The sequence below is a fragment of the Periplaneta americana genome, chromosome 2 (genome assembly GCF_040183065.1).
Source record: "Periplaneta americana isolate PAMFEO1 chromosome 2, P.americana_PAMFEO1_priV1, whole genome shotgun sequence".
Taxonomy (NCBI): Eukaryota; Metazoa; Arthropoda; class Insecta; order Blattodea; family Blattidae; genus Periplaneta; species Periplaneta americana.
In genome coordinates, this window is record NC_091118.1 from 197,454,706 (window position 1) to 197,474,370 (window position 19,665).

General features: G+C 38.0%; 1 protein-coding gene across 5 annotated transcripts in view; it reads right to left on the reverse strand.

Moving 5' to 3' along the window:
* The window catches only part of LOC138695009 (CD151 antigen-like), a 137,220-nt gene that overhangs the window by 7,410 nt on the left and 110,145 nt on the right, over positions 1-19,665 (reverse strand). For all 5 annotated transcript variants that reach the window (XM_069819295.1, XM_069819294.1, XM_069819298.1 and 2 more), the window contains exons 4-5: positions 6,017-6,190; positions 884-1,039 (exon numbers count right to left, since the gene is read on the reverse strand). In XM_069819295.1, the coding sequence (XP_069675396.1) occupies positions 884-1,039; positions 6,017-6,190 (330 nt within the window). The remainder of the gene's footprint in view (positions 1-883; positions 1,040-6,016; positions 6,191-19,665) is intronic.

The window sequence follows — 19,665 nt, forward strand, 5'->3', positions numbered from 1 at the left end:
TAGGTCCAGTGGACCTGTCGACCAACAGCAGGTGTGGCCCTCCAGACATTCTGGGGTTGTGTGTGAATGAAGTAGCCACCAAAATGTTAAAATATGGTGTTCACTTAAATCGGCTACAACTTGCCATTTTCATTTGTGCGTCAATATCTTTGAAAAATAATGGAGTGCAAGAGGTCAAATGACTATGCTGTCAAATGCCTGGCATTAGGAAACAACAACAACAACAACATTTTCCCCACTACAATTGAGACATTTGTCACACCGTGGGATCAACTTTTGTATCCCTGTGTTATAGAAGTCTGCCGTTTAGGATAGGACCCAGTGTGTGACAGACATCTGCGCCTCTCTGTCACTGTGAATATGCCGACTGAACTGGAATTTTTTGAGGTGTAAGAAAAGATAGTAATCGCTGGGGGCTAGATCCAGGCTATAGGGTGGATATTGAAACACCTCCAAGCAGATCTGCTGTGAGCCAAGCCATATGTGACCAAGCGATTAGAAGTTAAACCTCAAGAAATTCCTGTCTGGTCAGCATTTTCACCGTGACAGAGAGGTGCAGATGGCCATCACACACTGGTTCCGATCCCAAGCGGCAGATTTCTACAACACAGGGATACAAAAGTTGATCCCATGGTATGACAAATGTCTCGGTTCCGGTGGGAATATGTTGAAAAATAGCTCAACAATTGCTGTCCCAATAAATCTTTCCATGGAATTGTGTTTTCTTTCTGTAAACGCTGCCAGAGAAACTTACTTTCTGGACGCGTCTCGTATGTGTATAATATGAAGGCATTAAACATTGTATAGATATTTGAACACAAGCGGCTCCATATTTCACAACAAAGCATTACAATTACAGCCTGGACATGTACATGTTACTCACAGTGTAGTGAATGTTGCTGGGATGGTCACTCTTGCCGCAGAGGTCAGTGACGGTCTTGCAGCACGAATCAGGTACCTTCAGACCCCCTGTTGGGGTCTCTTTCAGCCAGCGACTGTACTGCCAGTCCTCGTACAAGTTGGCGCCGCAGCATTTGTACTGTGAACATAAAAAAATCAATGTCATATTGCACTGTTCAGGAACAAGCTGGAATCTCTTATTAACTCTTAACCTGAAATATCGGTCTGCCAGGCCAGTATGATATTTTGTTTCTTGAATATTTGCAACACTGCTTAATATCATGTCTTATTCTTTGAGCTATATTTTCTAAACTGAGTGAGTTGGCTCATGCGTATCACAGTGGGACTTGCATTCTGGAGGTCCGTGGTTCGATTCCCGGACCGACCAACCTGACTGTGGTTTTTCTGTGGTTTTATACAGTTATTTAGGCAAATGCTGGGTTGGAATTTTCATTGTCATGGTCCATTTTCCCTTCTCCTCCTGTGCAGAAAAAGAATTTAGATTTCATATCATATCATTCATGTTCATCTCATTTAATACACATATTCAGGTCAAGACGTGTATCTTCATCCGCTTATGGCAGGGAGAGTCCTCTCTGCAACCGTTCCTGGGTTTTCAGCCTTCTGCAATTTCTCTGCTAGGGTTAATTTCTTAAGAGCAATTCCAAGGGCGTTTCGACACCTTGGAAGGGCCGTTGGAATGGATCCTGTGCTCCTTGGTCACCTTGGTGGTATAAAGTTAGAGCAGGGGAGGGTAGTAGGCTCCCATTGGGTGAGCAGGTGAGGGATCACATGCGGCCGGTGGGCTGGTACACCTTCATCCTCATTCATCCCATAACATTCGGGATGCACAGTAGGCCTCAGTATGGCCGACGTGCAAAGAGTCGTCCTAACCCACCCATAACCACCCTAACCTAACCTAAACAAAAGCACGTTTATGAGTAAGATGCCGTTGGCCAACGAGTTAGAAAGAGAGAGAGAGAGAGGTAGTCTTCTCTTTCTAACGCATTGCCGTTGGCTGATACTGCGCTACTTGGCGTAGGTGAAAATGTAGTTCGCTATGCATTTCGCAAAATCAACCTATAACTTCAATACAATCATTTTCTAAAACAATACAAAACAATGTTTAATTATATAATTACGAAAACATGTCATAAATTCATAATTATTTAACATAAATTATTGTATGCAGCGCATGCGCAGAAAATGCTATGGATGGAAGGAAAGAGAAGAGCGGAAATTTAAATTTCAGTTTTGCAAGATGGCTGCTCGCATAGAATATGTTAAGCATCGGAAAGGCAAACCGTTGAGAAGTGGCGGAAAGCAAATTGTTCTAAATGTAGTTAGTAAATTCTGTGAAAATTATCCAACATTAAGCATTCAGGATATAGTGAATTTGACGGCAAAGTTTACTGGTGTTTCTTCACCAAGCATTAACTCTGCACGCAGTGAAGTGATAAAAAAGGGCATATATCTACACCGGGTAAAACACGTAGACGTAAAAAACCTGACAGAAGTGCATTGTGACGAGTTTGTAAGAAGTGCAGTGCGTCGTAAAGTGAATCACTTTCTTGAATTGAACGAACCACCTACAGTAATGATTTTTATAAAAAATAGTGATCCCGACTTTCCGAACTTTAACAAGACAAGTCTTCACAATATTCTGCGGGATATCGGGTTTGAGCTTGTACAGAGAAACAGAAAGAACATTATTGTTGACCGCGAAGATGATATTGTGGCGTAGAAAGTGTTTGAGAAAAATACGAGAATATAGGCGAGAGGGACGTAAATTATAATTTCTTGACGAGACGTGGGTCAACCAAGGTCAAGCTGTTTCTAGTGTTGGTATATTCTACCATAAAAAAACAGATGTTTTTGTCAGGGCTGACTACCGGGTTGAAAAATACAACTGGGAAAGGTAGGCGTCTTATTTTAGGCCGTGTCTCAAAGCTCAAGTCCATACTACACCCTAGTGACTAGCAACTAGGTGACTTGTAAACTACACACTAGGGAGCTTTGGACATGCATGCTTGAAATATGGCCTTCTTCATAGTTTATTTTTCTAAAAACCATGACATCGTGGTGCAGCACTAAATTAAGAAGGCAGTGTCCTAATGCAGTTTCATTACGAATTATGTGGGAAAGATGAGGACTTAATATATTACAATAATGTTTAAAACATTGTACAGAATATACTAAAAATGCCAGTGTTCAAAGTTAACGTTATTCTACATTGTATTTACATTATTTCACTTCCAAAGCATTTTCAGATTTCATAACCCCAATTGCTGATGAGGTATCCATGTTTGTTTAGTGAACAAGTCAACAATCAAGCAAGCATTTTCGTTTACTAGCTACTACGGACTTGATTGCTATGCACTATGTAGCTTTGGATCATGACTTCTGACGTCACATCCGGCTATTTAGTCAACAATCTAGTTCACTTCAGCTGAAAATGTAGCTATGGGACACGACCTTACTTCACGCAGGAAGTGAAGATGGTTTTGTGAAGGGTAGGGAGTTCATTATGTAATAAAAAAACCGTAGACTATTATGAAGAGATGACCGGCGACGTTAAAAATAAATGTTATGTTTTATTTAACGACACTTGCAACTGCAGAGGTTATATCAGCGTCGCCCGGCGACGTCTTCATAAATTGGTTCAAAGGGATTCTGCCTTCGCTTGCACCTAACAGTGTAATAATTATTATGGGAAATACATCCTATCATAGTGTGAAGTTAATCGCGTTCTCGTTCTCACTAATTGTAAGTAGTGGTTGAAGAAAAGACATGATCGAGTGAATGGATTCGAAAGGAATAGAATACAGGAAGGACATGGTGAAGGACGAACTGATAGAACAGATAAAGACAGCTAACGTTAATAAGAATATGTTGTGGATTCTATGGCAGAACAGGCAGGTCACATAGTGTTAAGACTCCCTCCTTATCACTGTGTATTAAATCCCATAGAAGCGGTTTGGAGCAAAGTGAAAGGGTATGTTGCCCTAAATAATACATCTTTTAAACTTAATGAAGTAAGGACCTTACTAAACGAAGACTTTAAGTTTGTAACACCTGATGGCGGTCGTTCTTACGCCATGTAGAAGGAGAGGAGGAGAAATTCTGGAAATCGGACGGCCTGTGCAATACCATTGTTGACCGGTTCGTTATCAACCCAGCTGAGTGCAGTAGCAGCAGCAGCAGTGAAGAGGAAGAAGAGAGTTTCCTGGAAGGTGTCAACGCCTTGTCTGATTCTGATTAGGTAGGCAATTAAAATAGTTATGTCTTTCATACATATTAGTAGGCCTCTGACGCTCTTAACATCCCTGTTCATGACATCGGATCTGGATTGCATTCATATTTACTTTAATCGCTATTTGTCCGTGAAACGAATTTCTTGTAAGAATGTAATCTCGACCGAGAGATGACAGTTATATCACAGTCTAGTATATACAGTCACGAAGCTTGAGTTGTGAGCGTGCTAGGAACAATAGACTGTGCCGATACTATTTCGCATTGACTGTAATGAGGCGATATTAGCGATCCTGGTGGTTAGCAACTATCTATGGATGCATATTTACTATGTATTGAGCTTCGTGACTGTATATACTAGACTGTGGTTATATACAGCAGTGGCGGCTGATTGACTGAGGCAAGTGAGGCCGGGCCTCAGTCACTTGGCTTAACTGAAATCAAATTTTGTGTTTTTATATAATGTATTAGTTATTTTAATGAAGCATATATCACTGTAGAAGCATTTGAAAACTTTGATGTGTATAGACCTGTTTTGCAGTAAAATTTGTTCCTGAGGCCGGGATCGCTCGTGACGGGTCTGGCTTGTGATGAATATAGACCTGTTTTGCAGTAAATTGTTCCTGAGGCCAGAATCGTTCGTGCCGGGTTTGGCTTAATGCATTTCATGTCCTTTCGCGGGCTTTGAGTTTACGTTTAAAACGTTGTAGCTGAGGCACAATTCGGCTGGCCTGGTCAGGTTTCACTCGTCCCATCCATGGGCCGGCCTCAAGGGTAGAGTGGGGTGGGAATAGCAGTGGTGACTTGTCTTCCTAACTAGGCCATAAATAACAAAATTCCAGCTCTTTGGCACGCAGAAACCCACTCGAGATTCTCTCCCCTTATGTTTCAGTTTATGACATAAGCGAGGATGTTCTACTATTGTACTTCGTAGTACAGTAGTGAATCTGGGCCAATGTTATGTATTTCGGGAAAATATAAACAGAAACAAATGAGAGAAATAATGCTGGTGCAGTTAATTCATTGTTAGAGTGTCCTTTTTCGAGAAGAAATAATACTAAAAGAAAGGAAGTTTTAAATAAAGAGAGAGACTACCGAGATACCTACGACATCGCTGATAAGTTTTCTGACACATAATCTTAAAACGCGAGTTTCTATTGCATCCTGGTATGGTCAACATAAATGGTTATGTGGTAATGTGATGCAAAATAAACTTCTCTTGGCCTTGTTTGTTGCTGTCAAAGGAAAAAAATAAAAAGAAAAGAAAGAAAGGGGAATTTCAACACATAATATGGGATGCTTCATCACACAGAAACAATCACTGAAACTCAGAGCATAACAGCTTATTTGGTGAGTGAAATTATTTTTCGTTGATAGTAATAAGAATAGACTAATAATAGTAATAATAATAATAATAATAATAATAATACAGTAATAATGATATTAATAATATAATAACAATAATAATTAATAATTATCATAAACAAACATTTCCTATCGGAGGCACTTAAACTAGTTGCATCTGGGCTCACCGAGGATTTTGATCACCGGCCGCTACTGATATACAATAAAAAAGTGACAGCCACATAGTAGCTAAAGTAGTGCCACAATTCTGCCAAATCACAGCAGTTCGCGGATGGATACCTTGTGCAGCTTTGTTTACAGTACAACATATTCTTAGCCCGGAAGTCAGCGATGTATGCAATGGAGAGGGAAAGGAACTGGCCACCCTATCCCATTATATCCTGGCTTAGTTGACTCATTTGTAAGGTTTAAACCTGTCTTCTGGCAGTTGGCTAAATAACAATAATATAGAGCTTTTAAATGCATTTCAAAACTTTATTTCATTGTTACGCAATATTACCTCCATTTGCATTTGGTCAATAGCGTTCGTCTTCCGCTCATCCATCTTGTAGTTCTCGATGAACGTGTTGTTCAAGTTGAGGCGCAGCTCTTCTTCAACGTGCGGCTCGTAAAGGTACGACATGATGCCCACCATCGCTTCCAAGAGGAAGATGAGCAGCAATGCAAAAGTGTACTGAAAAATAAATAGGCACGAGTCACAAATGTGTCTGGGTTTTACTAATTTAATATCCGTTTAATCTGATACGATGATGACGATGATGATGATGACTGGTGATGGTGGTGGTGGTGAAGATATAGTAAGTTGTATCACCAGTGGGGTACACAGAATTTTGTCAAGGGGAGGTCATTATTAAAATTGTTTACAATTTACATTATCGGCATTTTAAATTTTGTGTATTATTATTATTAATTATTAATTATTATTATTATTATTATTATTATTATTATTATTATTATTATTATTATTATTATTAAGCAAGTAGCCTAAAGAGATAGGTTTGGAAGTAAATCCCGAAAAGACACAAAGTATATGATTATGTCTCGTGACGAGAATATTGTACGAAATGGAAATAATAAAAATTGGAAGTTTATCTTTTGAACCTGTGGAGAAGTTCAAATATCTTGGAGCAACAGTAACAAATATAAATGATACTCGGGAGGGAATTAAATACAGAATATATATGGGAAATGCCTGTTATTCGGTTGAGAAGCTTTTATCATCAAGTCTGCTGTCAAAAAATCTGAAAGTTAGAATTTATAAAACAGTTATATTACCGGTTGTTCTTTATGGTTGTGAAACTTGGCCTCTCACTTTGAGAGAGGAACATAGGTTAAGGGTGTTGGAGAATAAGGTGCTTAGGAAAATATTTGGGGCTAAGAGGGATGAAGTTACAGGAGAATGGAGAAAGTTACACAACACAGAACTGCACGCACTGTATTCTTCACCTGACATAATTAGGAACATTAAATCCAGACGTTTGAGATGGGCAGGGCATGTAGCACGTATGGGCGAATCCAGAAATGCATATAGAGTGTTAGTTGGGAGGCCGGAGGGAAAAAGACCTTTAGGGAGATCGAGACGTAGATGGGAAGGTAATATTAAAATGGATTTGAGGGAGGTGGGATATGATGATAGAGAATGGATTAATCTTGCTCAGAATAGGAACCAATGGCGGGCTTATCTGAGGGCGGCAATAAACCTCCGGGTTCCTTAAAAGCCAGTAAGTAAAGTAAGTATTATTATTATTATTATTATTATTATTATTATTATTATTATTATTATTATTATTTTACGGTATATTTATTAATATTATACTATATTCTAATACAGTGGTCGTCAGCACTCGCTGAAATGTGCAAAGGGTACGCGGTGCTGTCCCGTGTGCACTGTCGTGCAACAGGGAGAGATAGAGAGCATACCCGCTAGCAGGTACGGAGTGCACCCTAGTGCACTGCGTTTTCCGCGGGTAAGAGAGACTATGAGAATATTCTCATAGCTGAGTACGCTCCTATAAGTCCCGTCGCTCTAATTTCCGGCAGCCAATCGCGTTACAGGTCGGCTACATATAAACGTGTGCGTCTTGTGATTCACTGATTCATTTCTTAAGGCTCGATAAATACTTAATATAATCGCCCGCCATTTTAGCTCTTTAGTTGGCGTTCGCAGAAAGCACACGAAGACGTTATTTGCCGCTCAATTATTTGCTGAATTACATTGCATTTGATTTATTATCTTAGGAGCTACGACATGATAATGTTTAACGGTGTTGCAAATAGATTCCTCGTATGGTAGCTCGGCAACGTAAGAACAAAAATGGCGAATGATACTACCTACCTAGACTTTATAGAGCCTTCACTTTCTAAGACTTAAGCAAAGAGGCGGAGTCACGCCGGAAATAACAGAGTCGGAACTACAGTATAATGGCAGTTGACATTGGACATATACGTCAACATATATATAATTACCTTGGAGTCAGGCCACAAAAGGAAACATCGAAGGAGGAAGGTTCGATCCGGTGCTGTGGATTGAATTCGGCGTAGCTCAGTGGTCAGAGCGCTTGGTACGTAGAACCAAGGACCCGGGTTCGATCCCCGGCGCCGGAGCGAATTTTTCTCCTCAAATATTAAGTATCAATAAGGTGCCTCCATAGGAAGAACTTTATTACCTTGTCACTAAGGTGTTTAAATATTAATTTTAAAATTAAAAATTAAAAAAAATACGTACGTGTACTTATTATATGCTCGATGCATGAAAAAATGATGACATTTGCAGCCACATCAGAAATGTGCAATTATATGCTCTATAAAACTTCACATACAAAAATAAAAGAACATGAAACATATTGCAAAAGTGAATTCCATATCACATGTAAGAACAAATTAAATATGCATTTGCATATAAATCCGATGTCTAATAATGAGGTAGACAATAATACAATATCTGCCCAGCTGTTAGCAGCAGAGCTATTCCATCTCAAATCGACCGAAATATAAAGAAAATTGACCTTACAATTTCTAAATACAATGAAACTTTTTTTGTACGTAGAGAACTGTGATACAATGCTTTGTGCAAAGTTTGAGGCATCAGAACTTCATAGTGTTTAAATTAAAAATATTGTAATTTATCGCATTTTCATAAAATTTGCAACTTTAAACTGTTGTAGCTCCGAAACCCTTTCACCCAATGATCAAAATCATTATTTATTTTGATGCTGAGAAATTAAAGTTTATATTGACATATAAACAGATTTTCTTACTTTTTATGGAAATGGAGAAATTTAGATTTTTCCTCATTAAGACGCCTTTGCCAAGGAAAAAATATTTTAAAAATATATAGTTAGATTCCGCATTGAAAGTACAAATAAACACATATTTTTTACTGATGGCACGTTGATAAGAAAGTATTGAAAATATCAAATAAAGAAAATAAATAGTACGCGCGTGAACTAACCAGCTGACTGTGAGTCGGGAGCTAGCCGAGGTAAGCAAGGCCAGGAGACATAAACACGTGATGTGTCGTCTAGCAGTCATGACTGTGCTAGCTTTATCACAGGCTTTCATAAACACAGGAGTAAAATGACGCCCAACGCTCACTTATCTTCAGCTCTCGGATAGTGCGTGCGGTACTGCGCCGTTCAAGTCTAGGCGTGTGAAAATAATTTATTTAATACCCTCGAAACTTATTGCCTTACCACTAAGCAAACAATGCCGAATTCCTCTTAATAATGCAAGGTTTTTTCTCAATATTTTTTTACATTTTTACAAATTAGCAAAACGCCTAAAAGTAAGTAAAATCAGATTATCTGTCTCTCTGTGTACAATAAAAATAAGGATTACTTCTTAACATAACCTACCAAATGTCAGCTTCAAAATAAGCTCTCGTTCAATGTTCTTTAGTAAATGGTTCCAGAGTTCTGAGCGCTGGAAGAGGCTTGTTTTTATAAAATACGCCAAATTTGTCGCTCAATAATACGAAAAGCGTTTGACTTTCGATAGTAAATTTTTGAAAATGCACTCTCCTCAGCACCTTGTATAAATAGGGAAAAAAATTAGAGTATAAAAAATGCGAGGTTTTTTACTGATCGATTTCATATGGAATAGCCGAGCAGGGGTAGGAACGACAAAGAAACGCATGGGAACTTCCCTCATTCCAAGTGTGGCTATTTTTCCAAATGAAATGTTGAATGATAGTTTGAATCATCTCAAAATATTCATATACTTACTTCTAACATCCCCTGTTTGTAGGATTTGCAATCACTCTGTATATAGTATATAATACTCTTCACCTTTGCAATGAGGGAACGAACCAACGAGTTCAATGAATAAAAGTAGATGATGATGATGATGATGATGATGATGATGATGGTAGTGGTGTTGATAATTATGAAGTTTTTCAAGTTTTCAAACGCCCACGCGGCACAAGCTGCCGCTATGACTCATCAACCCCAATACCCCCTCCCCCGTCTCCATAAGCGGCACAGTCTGTCCCCACGGGGGTTCGCGAGGTCACCTAAACGCATTAACCCAATTTACAGAAGGGGCGGGGCACTCATCTAAACAAAACAAAAACGCGACCCGCTTCCAGCAATCAGCTTCACGGAAGAAACGGGATATTGTTGGCATGGCGTGGTCGGATACCTACTGCAGGATCACTTACTGCACCACTCTACTCACACGGCGTTATAGTTTTCCTTACGACGCCGTTGTGGCTATGTGGATAGCGCGTTCGCTTCCCACCAAAGCGGTCCGGAGTTCGATTCCAGACGTGGGCAATGAGAGAAATTTATTTTCCCTCTGGGTTGTCTTGTGACTCTCCTGTGGCGTCTCTGCGGTGGCCTTGAGTCGTACCAATACCATGGATAAATATATAATAGGATGCGGTCAACACCATCTGGCGGTGGGGGGCTGAAATAAGATAATCAGAGCCCAACGTCGTAGGTGGTGTACATTAGAACTACGTGTTGGGTACATTACCCACAGTTCTCTATTTAACCATTCGAGATATTGCTCGAGAGTCGAGGAGACGAGATGGCAGACAGAAACTTGCTAATAAGTGAACATAAAGTGATACGTGTGTGTATAAGCAGTGTATGTTAAACAGTGATGTTTATGGGCGTTGTAAAAATAGTGTTGTTGAATGTATTGTAAAGTAATAGTAATATAATAAATTGAACTATCTAAGTAGTTCTTGCAGACTTTTCATTTCGCTGTACAATAAAAACCCAAAGAATACAATCCCAATTATCAAACCTTTTGCTTTATTTTTTGTCTCTGTCTGGTTATATTTTAATCGGGTAGTGTAAAATAGATCGTCTCTTTTATCTTCCTGTTGGCTCCGGTAAGAATTTTCAGTAGAAGATGCTGTGAGGAATAAAAATGTAAATGTTTTATTTTAAATTGGGTTAGTTTTGAATATCGATGAGGGTGGGAGGGAATACTTTATGCACAGTTTAACATTTTCGTCACCAGGTGCGTTGCTAAATGCATGGAGTAATTAGTTACTCTTTTCGCTACTTGGTGCTCTGCTAGATGTAATAACGTCCCTCCCAAACAGGTGGCAGCAAGATCAATTTCTACAACCGCGCCTCTGGTATGTGTTACGGGAAACTCAGTAAGTTTCGCATCCTATTATATATTCATCCATGCCAATACCATGACCAAGGACATCCGCATTTGTGAGATGTCTAGTGTACGATCAGATTAATCTTCCTTCACTACCCAGAGTGGTATGTAAAGGTAAGCGTTCACTACATCGTATCGCACTCATCGGACGAATTGCACGGATAGGAAAAAGACTATCTTTGCTGTAATTGTTATGTAACAACGTTCACTACAGACAGTGAACAAATTATTAGACTAAATTAATTATATGTGCAACGAAGCTGCATTTATCGGGAGAAATAATGAACAAAAATGTATTTTGCACATATATAATGAACATAAAATTGAGTCTTGAGGTTACTAATATCTTGTGAACATTCCCTTATTGTTTATTAACATGTTGATTTTGTCAGGGATGCTGGAAACCAAAGTTTGACACTTTCTTTGAATATCAGCATCATTTAGCCAGATATCAGACAGTGCTTAAATGAGTCCATGTTTTGTTGTAAGCCTCTTTTTGTTCACTTTCTTCTTCAGTATAGTCACAGATTTTCAATTTCGTTCATGTCCGGTCTTCTTGCAGGCCATGGCAGAATATCTTCTGCAGTATATAATTAAAACACCAGTAGTACCAACATAGCCAGAAAAAAAATATATTTAACCATTAGAAAAATATACCAGAAGAAGTAAACAATCACATTTACAGCAATGGAGACTCTGTAAATTATACTGATAGTTGATATGACGAATTATATTATGTTTCCAAGAAAACGTTTTAGTCTAATAATTTGTCCACGTCTGTACATCGTATCGCACGCATCGGCTCTCGGCAAATCCGTCCACGTTTCTCGGATGAGCAACTTTTCCGATGCAAGCGATCATGGCCTTCTTTAATAAATCAATTTTAATTGGTCAACTGTTACTATTATGTTGTGCCATGTTCAGTGTCGCGCCAAAATGGCAGACGGAAAACTTATTTCGCTTGTAGAAAATTGCGAAGAATTATATAATTTGAGGCGTTTCCATTACAATAATCAAATCATTTCTTACATATATATTATGTAACCAATATTTCTTTCGTTTCTTCCTCTTCAATTAAGACGCATGAAGCAATTACAAATTCTTATTCGCTAACAGTCATAATTAATAGACCTAACCTCAACTCCTCTGTTTTCAGCAATGTCAATATCGTACGACGTCATGTTATAAACCCGAGTCACACGGGGATGGTTACAGGAGTCAAGTGCTTGAAGCCTCTAAACTCGATGCTATATTTGTGATCACACGGAGACATTAAACTTGAAACCATGCTTGAAAAAAAGCGCGCGCTGAATGTTGTATTCGTGGTGGTGTTTGAATTCTTGTATTCTGTTATAGTTAATAAAAATCAATAGTGAACTGGCATTTTTAGTTTGGTGAAACTGAAGGTGCCACCAGCACATATTCAAGCATGTGTGCAGCTAATTGGCGTCTTGTTATTGTATGAATTACAAAATATTCTTGAAAAAAAGGAAAAGAGAACATGGGTTAAGAAATGGATTCGTACAAGAATTATGCACGGAGCATCTAATACCTTGTTGAAAGAATTAGCTGAAGAAGATCCTGCAGAATACAGGAAAGATCTCAGAATGAGTCCTGTTTTAAGGGTTTTTAACTTTTTTCGAACCACTTCTACGTCTATGTTTTCGAAACCTTGTTCCATGAGTTCACTGGCTAGTTTCTGGAATAATAATTCCCGCTTGTTTTTATTGAGGTATTCTTTGTCACGTATATTCCATACAAGTTCATACTTCTCATACACTCCCAAAAACTTTATTAGCCTATATCGTTTGAATTCCATTATTGATTATTAATTTACTTCGACAATAGGCCTAAAACTACAAACTTTCTACTTGCCAAGTTGCTACAAGTTCGCATTCACACGCGGGAAGTGGTGGAGTCAAGTTGGTCACGTGACGGGAAAGTGGACACAAAAGTTGACGAGTCGTCAACTCAAACTCTGCTTGACCGCCAATTCACAACTTGACTGTCTCGACCATATCACACGGGGAAAGTTGAAGGAAAGTCGACTTGCTCCAAGCACTTGACTCCTGTAAACTATCCCCGTGTGATACAGATTAAAGAGTATTGAGCGGAAGTGACGGGGAACAGGCTAGGTTGTTTACTTTTTCCATCTATCGGAGGTAAGTAGATGGGATAAACTGTTCTTTTTAAGAAACAGTTTCGACTGTAACTGTTTCATGAACGAAGCTGTTCCAAAATAACATTTTCAAAGAAACAGTTTCATAAGAATATGTTTACAACATCAGTGCCAACTGTTTCAACCTCTCATCTGCTTCGGGAACATGTTTCAAGGCCCTTGAATAGTCTTTAAATCAGCTGTTCAGTGTATTATGGCAACGAAAGATAGTTTTCGTAGGTTAATGTTAAGGGTACCGTAAAGTGGGGTGACTGAACGCCGAGGTGACTTTGAACAGTAATTTAGCGCCTTTCTAAATTAAATGCTGTACCCAATTGCGAAAAGACTGAACTAATTTATTGACAACTTAAACAGTTTCTTCGTAATTGGGTACAGCATTTAATTTAGAAAGGCACTAAATTACTGTTAAAAGTCACCTCAGCGTTCAAAGTCACCCCACTTTACGGTACAGTAAATAACTACAATTCAAAATATATCATTTTTAGTAGAAATAACGCATATAACCCTAGGAGAGTTTATTAGCCGATGATATTTTTCGCAGTATATTAATACTTAACACTGTCAGGGCACCATGAACATATTCTCCATCAATGGACAGCTAATAATTAATATCAGATTTATTAGGGAATTTGATTCGTACAATTAAATTGCACGATCCTACATAGGCTACTGTTGCACGAAGGCCGTATGGAACATGGATATTATATCTACTTTCGATTGGAGGTCAATGATGGCCTTTGCAGACAACAAAGAAGAGGAAAACTGTTTAGAAACTGAACTGTTTATCTGTTGGAACCTTGTGGAACGTTGAAGTGATCACTGGAACAGTGTAACACTCTTTGGAATAATACAAATCTGGCTTTCAGGTAGTAGCTTCATATAAAGCAGGATTGAATAATTTCAAGGAAAAATTGTTCCGGGGCCGGGTATCGATCCCGGGACCCTTCGCTAGCGCGCGAACGCTCTACCGACTGAGCTACCCCAGGAACTATACACGACACCGTCACAATTTTTCCTTTTATATCCACACAACTCAAATGAGCTGACAAGACGCCAGAACTCAACTGTGAGTGCACACTAATACTGTGTGACTTAAATTGTGGCTTTCTGTTAACGTACCTCCAGTAACGAATGTATTATACAAATCTGGCTTTCAGGTAGTTTCAAATAAACTGTTCCAGCTTTTTTTACCCGTCTCTAGATCTAACCACTGCGTTTTCTGTCTACAACCAATTGGAAGTTTTTTGTCTCTCAGACGCTCGGCCTGTGCTGCTCCATCTAACTGACATAATGTGTGTATGAGGGGAGGAATTACCTTGCCAGCTGCTTTGTAACCATTTTATTATTCTGTGTGTACTTAACCTAAGAGTAATTGTGTCTCAACTACGAAGTCTAGTAATCAGCAGTGCAGTTCATTCTTTCTTTTTATGCTGCTTAACCTCTCAAGAAACTAAGAGTAATAGTTGAACTTAAGAAATGAAATAGCTAGAATTGAATGAAATAAATAAATAACTACTACTACTGAGATTTATTTCAAATCATCCGTCCTCAAGTGAGGTTTACCACTGGGATCCGGAATTAACAAACATAAAAGATAAAGGGAAATGAAGCGAGCAAAATAATGACTGGATTTGTACATTAAAACAAAAATTTACGTGTTGACATATACTGTAGATGATAGTGTAGAATTTGAAGAGAGGCCTTCAGAATTTCCATTACAAACTTCTGAACCTCATAAAAGGGAATTTGAAAGGATTTAAGGATATTGCATGTAAATTTTGGTAAACAACCCCTCGCTCCAAATAGTAGCCTGTAACATAAATAAATAAATAAATAAATAAATAACTAAATAAATAACTAAATAACTAAATAAATAAATAAATAACTAAATAAATAAATAAATAAATAAATAAATAAATAAATAAATAAATAAATAAATAAATAAATAAATAAATAAATAAATAAATAAATAAGTATAATGATTATCAAACAAATATGTTTAACGCTTATTTTTTGTGTTATAGATGTAAAATTATGCATAGAAGAAAGTAGCAAGTGTTGCTGTATGGAGAAATGCGAGGAAAGCCAGCATCTCTTAATAATGAACAAATACACTGAAAATAAAATACCGGAGAAGATTGCTAAAATAAAAAAAAGGCAGGAATTATTAAAGGAAAGTAAAGTTACTGAGTTGGCAAGTAAATTCAATTTTAGCAAGTATGCATTTTCTAGACTCACCGATAATAACATATTTGACTTGATTAGAAACTACTTAGCTATATTTTTTATTTCTAAATTTAATAGTTTTGACGGTACGACAAAAGAATACTATGAAATAAAATTAAGAAATGAAGGCTTACCAACGAGAGGGAGCTTATACGAACTATATAAGTATTTCTTTAGCGAAAGAGGGATGGAAAACACTACAATAAGAGACGATTTAGATATGCTAGCTGCACATTGCAGATTGAAACGTGAAGTACAACTTAGGAAGGTGAACAGATACTGATTGTAACAACATACTAGAATGAGCTGAGTCTTGCACAAAACTAGTCGCAAGTATGGTATTTAGTATAGGTCTACCAATAAGATAATACACCATGCCGTACATTTCGGACGAAATTTATGTGGCTTCAAGATAACTACGTGTCACTGTTGGGGTGGTAAAGCCGAAGTCCTGATTTCAATACAATTGTGCCCATATGGTATTTAATCGGTATGAGAGTAACTGCCCATAGGCTATGAAATCACTAAGAACTTCGCAAGACATTGTTCCTCACATGGAATAATACTCTTATTACGGTAGATGAATGTAGAAATGTTGTGAACAGCATAGCTGAAAGAGTAAAATAATGTCTGAATACCGCTGGAGCCCTATGGGACTCACAGTTTTACTTCTCTCCTGGAGAAAATCAAGCTAAGGATCAGTGGCGGCTCGTGATAAAATATTATGTGTGTTCACAATTTTGTGTTCCAAAATCGAAGAGAATTTGAAATCGAACTTTTTAGCCTAATATGAAATGTCATGATTCCAATGTTTCACTGTCGAAAAAACCGTATATAAATTCAAAACAACATAAATAATAATAATAATAATAATAATAATAATAATAATAATAATAATAATAATGAAACCTAGTCTTTTTATTTCAAATTTTTCCTGGAAAGTCAGTTTACCCAGTTCTTTACTCTTCAAAATTACTTGAACAGAATTCATTGTTTACGTCTGTTAAAAATTAATACATAAAACAATTTACAAAAGCGTGTGTTCAGTAATATACTGTATTTTGATTCACAACACACTGATACAGTATAGCCCATACCAATACTGTAATCCCATTCGCATAGATTAATTACTATAAATACATGCTAGTAAATATTATTCTTAACTAATATACACCACCATACAGATATTTAAATTCATACCACCATCACATTCAGCCAGCACGTCTTTGAAAGCCAAACTATGCTATATGCCGACACTGAAGTATAGTAATTCACAAACTACACTCTCGTAGCAGCACTGTACACACATCCACATAAAGTAAACGTTCCGACAGTGAGATGCTGACACCTGCAGGCTAAAATACAGACTTATTAAATTTTCTCCTCGAGATATAGCACGTAAACGATAGGCATCGATGCACCTGACATCTGTAGGATAGATTCACTGTTCACTTAATGCTTTGTGCTTTTGACGAGGCATAAGCGGCCAGCGAAAGACAATTTTTTCCCGCGCATGCGTGAAATTTCTGTAACCTTCTTGTAATTGAACGGATGTTGCCAAGTTTACATAAGAAGTTTATGCAAGATGCAGGAAGTTTAAAATACTCGATCCTGATATTATACATCCCCACTACGCCAATACGGTATTAAATAACAAAACTAGTCGTGCATTAATGGAAACAAGGTGTTCATGTGCTCTTGTGCTCTTATTGACGCACCGCCACTGCTAAGGATACCGGTTCTTTTAAAATCCATCGCTCTTGATTGGACTTGAACCCGCGAATCCAGATCCAGCGGTTACCACGGTGACCGCTAGACAAACGAGGATGGCTAATGACTTAAAATACATAAGAAAGCACGGTATGTGTCATTTTCACGACACCGATGTTTTTCCTGGAAGAGAGCAATAACCTCATTTTTCGTTTACCGTTATGTAAACCGAGAAAGATTGACTTGGAAAAACAAATAAAATAGACGTAAGATATAACGGGAAATTGAAATGGTATGAAATTACTGATATATTTTTAAAACAGCATGTTCAATTGAATATCTCTATTCAGACGACGTTGAAAAAAAAACTGAAGATGAGAAACTGAACGTGCTCTTGACTCGACAGTGCTGCTCTCTCGAACAATGATAAATAATGCTATATAATCAAGTTCGCCACGTGCCAGAGTGGCGCTAAGCACGTGCTCAGAGCGCGGTTCACACTAGTACGGCCGAAACTGCTTCTCCTTTCTATCTTCCAATTCAAGGGTGAAATCTGATGTCAACAAAAGCACGTGTTGTGATGTCTCATGATTGGCCGTCTACCGCAATGGACTATACCTCTCGGCGTAAAGAATATGGCCCGATATATTTTACGGGTCGCCCCAAGCCGTCTAGGGGTAAAGCATTCTCCTCCAGACCCGGCTGGGGTCGATGATTTTTCAGGGCGCAAAAATCCGGAGCGCAAGTCCTCCGGAAGAGACTATAAAGTCTGGCTCACAATAACCGGGAACGGAAACGACGACGAGAACGAGAACGGAAATATTGTTAAAATAAATGTATTTAAATGTGAGCATTCACAATTACATTTTTTTAACATTATTTCCGTTCTCGTTGTTTCCGTTTCCGGTTTATTGTGAACCAGCTTTAAGCCGTGTGTCCTGTGTCGAAATTTTCCGGTACGTTATGTGTGTTCGAGCCTAAATTAGAGCCTCTGAAGTATATTTCTCCTCACCGCCCTCGCATCCAAATACAGATACGGTATCTACTACACCATCGAGGACGACATTACAAGACAGCAAGATAGTTCATATTATGGGTAGTAGTAAATGGCGTTGAAATCTGAGCACTCGAGAAAATTTGCTTCCCCTCACTCTTCGCTGGTGGATAGTTTGTACTTAGGCCTACTAGTTACCGTTAAAATCCTAAATTCGTCAAAACCAGTTTCAACTATACTCCGTGTCTGGAATCTGTAGAGCTAGTATGCGCATTTGGGTGGAGACGGAGAGAAGTGAATTGCAATGTGGATGTGTTTTGTAGGCATCATCGGCTCGCGGCCGCTAAGGGGTAATATGAGCGTGGCAGAAGGTGATAACGTATTTTTAGTGGGTATTTTACGACGCTGTATCAACATCTCAGGTTATTTAGCGTCTGAATGAAATGCAGGTGATAATGCCGGTGAACTGAGTCCGGTATCAGCACCGATAGCTTCCCACTTTTGCTGGGAAAACCCTCAACCAGGTAACTTGCTCCGACTGGGATTCGAACCCGGGCCAGTTGGTTTCGCGATCAGACGCGATAACCGTTACTCCACAAGTTTGAACGATATCGTATTAACAGGTACCTAGTGTGTCATCTTTACTGCAGTTGAGTTCAGATAGAAACGATCCCCTCTCTGTGCTCCCTTCAAGAAACGATCCCTTCTCTGCGCTCCCTTCAAGAAACGATCAAACTATTACTGATAACACCATGTGATCTGTCTTAAATAGACATAAAATACATATTTTATTTATTTTATATCTCATCAATTTTAACAATTTTATTTATACAATAAGTGACATCTAACAAAAATGTAACATGAGTTATATGTATTAATATTCATATTTTATAAGTTTTCATCTCATTTTTCGGCAAAACAAATTAAACAAATTATTTAAATTGAACCTTTTTCCATTATAAGTTTTTCATTACATAAAACTCATTATTGATCATTAAACCACTGTTATGCATATTACTGTGTACAACTTAATAATAATAATAATAATAATAATAATAATAATAATTTATTTATTTATTTAATCTGGCAGAGCTAAGGCCAGTAGGCCTTCTCTTCCGCCCAGCCAGACTCTAATTCTAATTGAATACAATTGCCAGGGGCGTATACTGGTTAAAGGGTTTGGGTTACCGCTGACCCTATTATTGCACAAAATATATCTAACAATTACTTTAATTTTAATTACTATGGTAAAACTAATAATACAAAATTATTACATTATGTTATATTATAAACTTTTTCTTTTGTAATTTCCTTGGGCTACCGCCGGTAGCCCTGGTAGCCCGCAAAATACGCCCCTGCTGCTTACATAGTTATTACATTAATATCTAGACCATAAAACAACATGAAAGTAAATGGA